This window comes from Ptychodera flava, chromosome 6 (genome assembly GCF_041260155.1).
Source record: "Ptychodera flava strain L36383 chromosome 6, AS_Pfla_20210202, whole genome shotgun sequence".
In the NCBI taxonomy this organism is placed as follows: Eukaryota; Metazoa; Hemichordata; class Enteropneusta; family Ptychoderidae; genus Ptychodera; species Ptychodera flava.
Window position 1 is genome coordinate 16,024,056 of NC_091933.1, and position 6,000 is coordinate 16,030,055.

The window sequence follows — 6,000 nt, forward strand, 5'->3', positions numbered from 1 at the left end:
TCTATGAAAAAGCAGGGACCGTATTAATGGTATTTTCACAAACATGGGTGCATACAATAAGTTCCACCAAACTGCAACTTTTCAAATATTACAGTCATTTAATGAAAGAATCTTATGCTTGACAAAGTCACTGTGAACGACATAAGATTGGGTGTACACGTTGAGCCACCTTACATTTCGCAATATGGAATTCGTACAAATTTGAAAATGTTATCAGTGTGATAAAGTTACAAGACTTGGATATAAACCAGCCTTGTTTTAAAGTTATTTCGATTTATTTAAGGATAATATCGGATATGTTTTTAAGAGTCATTGTCCATTACAATCGACGTCTATCATGCGGCAAAGATTAAAATGGCGATCTGTTATGTTCATATCTCCCGTTTTAATTTCTTTGCTTGTCAAAAAGTATAGTGAGATTAATCAAAGTGCCGCTAACTTATCAGCCGTCTTATTTTGCATGAACAGTTTGGACAACAGTAGATTTGACGTAGGCTGTATAGACGTTGTACAGGTTTTCGTACACAGACTAGGCCTCATATTAACGTCTGAGGCGTCTTGGCGTAACTTGATAGAGAAATGATTGGTAACTTCAACATACCCTAGGTTTAAGTCCGGGCGGGGCCTACTTGTCTGTAACTATGATAGTCAAAAGACTATCCTTTCATTTTTTCATTTGAAACGTATTTAAAACCATGATATGACACTGATGGCTGGAGTTATGTCGTTGCACAATTAGACTGAATGTGATGGAAATGTATAACTTGTCCTGGGAGAGTTCAGCAAATAGCTATCTTTCATATTGATTAATCGAAGCTTTTAACAACCGTTTAAGAGTATGTTTACCGATACATACATACATACATACATACATACATACATACATACATACATACATACATACATACATACATACAGACAGACAGACAGACAGACAGACAGACAGACAGACAGACAACATACATACAGACAGACAGACATACAGACAGACATACAGACAGACAAACAGACAGACAACATACATACATACATACATACATACATACATACATACATACATACATACATACAGACAGACAGACAGACAGACAGACAGACAGACAGACAGACAGACAGACAGACAGACAGACAGACAGACAGACACGCATATCGCATATCGCATATGTGTAAATGCAAAAAGACGTATTATAGCTTTAAGATGTGTGGTACTCACTTCTGGTTCCACCAGAGGAACCATTGGGATACCTGCTGAAACAGATAAGCATAACATGGATATTGGACTTCCATTCATCATGACTTCAGCGCATACATCATAGCTTGTGCCAACTGTTATCTCATTACTCGACCCCATTATCCACAGGATTTCGATCGCGATCAACTCGTCTTGCGGATCGTTGTTAAAAGGAGCCACTGAAATGGTCAAAATGAAAAAACGAATGGCTTCATGAATGAGTGCAAATAACATCTTTTCTGCTGTTGTTAAAAACTTAAAAACAAAAACATTAACACACAAGTATGTTTATTTGTGGACGCACAATACAGAGTAATATTTATGCAGATGTTTCTGTAACGGTCTATGAACTACCTACCGTATCGGAACATTGCATTGAATATGATGATATTCTTTAGAAAATATCTTTTAATGCAATAATTATGCAGAAAATACTTTAGGTAATCAGACGTGTGTAAAATATGGAAAGGCACTTTTGGCAATCCCTTGGATCCCTTTGGTTCCAGTATGTAAGGAGATTATGGACGTGTGATAGCATTTGTTTTCCATTAAGATTGTAATCTAATAAGTGAAGTTTTTCATGAGACAATCTCGCGTCAACACAGGCCTTTAAATTGTACATCAGGCCAAATACCAAAAAATAGTGTGGTTCCAATTATATGCAATTCAACAAGGTGGGTAGGCCGGAATTTTTTTCTATTGTTTTATTTCTCAATGCTTTTAAGTCTTGCAGTCATGAAAAACAATGGAGAGGTAACTATATAGTTCCTCATAAGACCTTAATTCAAAATACACGAGACTTCCAAGAATATGAAATGCGTTTATGGTTTTCTTGATAGTTTCCTTGACAACGTGTTCAAGCATTTTTCCATTTTTTAAACTTCTCGCAATCTCTTACAACTAAAGCGAAAAAAATAATTGTATTTTAGATTGAAGTTCTTCGTAACCTCACCTTCATGCAATATGCTATTAGTTTTCTGCAAGTAGAGCCACGGCAAAGTAACATCGCTACTATCATTTTCCACACATGCCAAACCATAGAGTAGTTTACGGTCAAACTGAGTGGTTTGTACGATGTGAAAAAAGTCTCAAATTTGTTCGAAACTTTGTGTCGAACAGCAGATAGCAAAGATTGTTTTCGTCTCGATGATCGCTTTTGCTGAATGAAATCGAATACACACTGTGAACATATCTTGCAGCCATATTGCTCGTGTAGCGTGCAACAATGAAGTTCACTGAATTTCTCAAATTTAATATTTTTCGACTTATTGTCACATTCTTATTTTTTATTTCCGGGTTTTAGAACGGCTTTAAAAGTTAAAAAATTAAGTCAGGTCGGGTAAACGGAACGATACGAGGTTTTGCCTGGACTTTATAATAAAAGATGAAAAACTTACCAGTTTTCCTCATCGTTCCCAATTGCAAAAGCGCCTCTTTGTTAAACTCTCCGCCGCTGTCTAAAGTATACTCAGTCCCGGCATCAAATATAGGCAGACATTCATAATCTCTTCCGACACTGACTATGCCAATATGGCACGCCGACATGACACTTGAAGTGCCCAATGGAGCGGTAACCTTGACGACGATGGATGCCATTTGCTGGGGTATAATCATGTCTAGGTTCATCAAGAAATGACTTCCTTTACTCGCTATACTTGGACCGTTGAAGTCAAATGTCGCAGTGTAATCGGGTGGCTGTGGGGGGAAATGACCGGAAATTAAACTTGTGAGTGAACTTTAGAATGTGCCTCGGGGACCGATATTTGGACTCTGAAATTTGTATAAACTGTTCTTATCTACCACGTGTGGGGTCATTTTAAAGCTCTTAGAGAAAGAAATATTTACACTGTCTAATTTGTCTTAAAAAATTGATAATTTTATTTTCCACCACAGAAGTAACACATGGATGACGGCGAATTTTTGAATTTCAAATGTCGATAAATGTTGGGTAATTTGCTTCTCTAGTAGGTGACCCCCGATTTTCATTCTTGATTTGGCAAGATGATAGTCGAAAGTTTCATTCAGGAAGCCTTTAACAAAAGTTTGAGTCTTTCACTTTCGATGCGCATACAACTTTAGCAAAGAAAATTCTCAAAATTCACAGTGTCATGAGTCGTCCATAGAGTTTGGTACACATTTCTTACATTAAGAAAACATGTTCTCTTATTTCGGATTAAACTATAAAATCATGCTGAATTCCGTTGCCACTTCAACAGCTCAAAGGGGCACTCATCCCAATAATTGGGTACAGGGGTAACTTTTAGACTTCGAACTACAAAGCACAAACTCTACAATGTCCATGAATTAGAATGTGACATCCAAATCCTTAGGTCATTGGGTGTAATTGGAGCCAAAGTTGTGCTTGCGTCAAAAATGTTGGTTAAAAGTCTTCATTTTATTGACAAATTTGCGAAAAGTACATCATGCGAAAAAGGGATGACAGTGTCGCGCCTCGTGGGTTCAATACCTGGAACAAACGTCGACGCACAAGCAACACGGCCTACGATGTATCTACACTGCCATTGTACACGGCTTTCATCAACTGTACGTTGATAGTGAGGGAGCATACCGACTTGTGCTGCTTCTGAAAATATTATGAACACAAACTTTACCTCAGTGTAATTTGTAAGCGATGTCGTGAAAGATTTCTGACCGATCCACACTTGATCTCCCCCGTCGTATTGTGCTCCCACACTGATCCAGTAAATACCTCCTTCAATGACAGTAGATTCAAATACCATAATGGCATCGAACTCGATGTAAATCTGACTTGAATTGATGTTGACCCCGTCAAGTCCATTGTTTGATACACTGCCAAGTTCGAACGTGGCAACATCGGGCTTCAGGTAGCAAAGAAACGAGAAAGCACTTGTCACTGGTGTCACAACGGGTGACTGTTACAACATGCAACAACGTTCACAGTCAAAACAAAATCGTATCCTGGTATTGTCACATCGATGAATGTTGACGATTCGGTAAACAGTTTTGCTTTAGAACAGTATACACTATGCTTGTGATAACAAAATTACACTATACGATATTTTGTACATATCCCCTACCTGCATTACGTTTTGAGAGCTCGCTTGTGTCGTCGCTTGCAGGGATTCCTCCTGGACAATAACTATGTTATCACCGACATGGGACACCGCAGGGCTGCAAATCATCATGGCCTTCAGACTACCGTCCACGGTGTAGATTTCCACCGTCATATCTGTCTCTGAATTCATCGGGAAAGTTATCGTCAATCGGAAAGACACCCGTGTACCCAAGGAGACCTGGGTCGTTCCTGCTGATTGGCCGATTGTCTCCAGGACAAAAGTCTCATTTTCTGGAACTAATGCCGACTATGAAACAGAAAAGAAAGAGAGGCTTTAGTTTTGAAGTCATAATTGTGTCCTACTAGATAACAGTTTGTATGTTTCCTTGAAAATCTTCGATTAATCCTGTGCCCACCTTTGCATTGCAGTGCTATACTCTGTCCACACACATTTGAACACTGTCTAATGCAGGAAAGTAGCCATGCAGATCGTCAATTTTCGTGTATTTTGCAACATTGCAGATCGTCAAATTTCGTGTATTTTGCAACATTGCAGCATCCCTTTGGTTCGCAATTTTGGAGAGCAATAAGCACTTGAACAGGCTAATCAGGCAATTTTTGAATTCATCCAGAACTTATTTCAGCCCATTCATTTCAGTTTGTACAATCCGTATCAGTAACCTTGTGTTGACATTAATTATGCATGTACAATGTGTATCTCACAAAATACAGACTTTTGACAAGGTGACTAATTTTCACTAAAGGGACAAAGTCGGCCATTTTTCAAGAATTTTGTTTGATACGAGATACTGCTTATATTGTTTGACATGTTGAAAGATACTGAATGAATGGGTGACCATGCATATATTCAATCCCGGTTTTAGACAAATTAAACGAAACCATGGTGAAAATGAATTAATGGTCATGACCATTAATTCATTCTAGCGATGCATGGTCACCCATTCAATTAGTATCTTTCAACATGTCAAAAAATATAAGCAGTATCTCGCATGAAACAAAAGTCATGAAAAATGGCTGACTTTGTCCCTTTAAAGCATACCGTGCGAATACAAGAGGGAAATATATTGTTTTGTGAAAAATTCTCAAAGTAGTGATACGTGGCGGATTCATGCTTACCCGTTTTCTACGTTCCAAGATGACGTCACTGTACCTGTCGCTGGGACCGATATGGATAACAACTCGTGTAGTGTCAAGAGTATAATTTTGATGATTTCCGTCTGAAATGTACGTGGCCCTGACGGCTACGTCATACACCTCACCCTCGTGCAGTTCGCCGTCACTGACCACGAGCCTGATACCGCCACTTTCTGGGTCAACGTGGAAGACGCCACCACTATCAGCCACTGTTGAGAATGTCACAGCTTCGCACTTTGCGTTTCCAGAGTCTTTCGTGTTGACGATTTCGAGGAACAAAAAATCTAGGCCTTTTGGGTAATTTGCGGCAAGATGAACCACGTGTTCTGATTTAGAGAACTTAACTGTCAGAACGAAATTGTCAGAGAGAAGTTAGTAGGCCTGTAAATGCGTTCATGATGTAATCTAGCTTTGATAGTTATTGTTTGGCGCATGCATGTCCGTTATAATTTTATGACCCGACTGCCAACTGATATCGATATCGCAAATTAGTATATAAATTGACTTTCCGAGGAGCTGCCAAAATTCGCTTTGCAATAAAAACTGCATATAGTAGTAGAGATAATGATTAGATCTA

At 38.7% G+C, this 6,000-nt stretch overlaps 1 protein-coding gene across 1 annotated transcript in view; it reads right to left on the minus strand.

Moving 5' to 3' along the window:
* Window positions 1-4,569, minus strand: part of LOC139134976 (uncharacterized) — a 40,081-nt gene extending 35,512 nt beyond the window's left edge. The window contains exons 1-4 of the mRNA XM_070702095.1: window positions 4,291-4,569; window positions 3,844-4,071; window positions 2,629-2,926; window positions 1,214-1,410 (exon numbers count right to left, since the gene is read on the minus strand). Of these exons, the coding sequence (XP_070558196.1) occupies window positions 1,214-1,410; window positions 2,629-2,926; window positions 3,844-4,071; window positions 4,291-4,458 (891 nt within the window). The 5' untranslated portion in view covers window positions 4,459-4,569. The remainder of the gene's footprint in view (window positions 1-1,213; window positions 1,411-2,628; window positions 2,927-3,843; window positions 4,072-4,290) is intronic.
* Window positions 4,570-6,000: the final 1,431 nt, after the last annotated feature.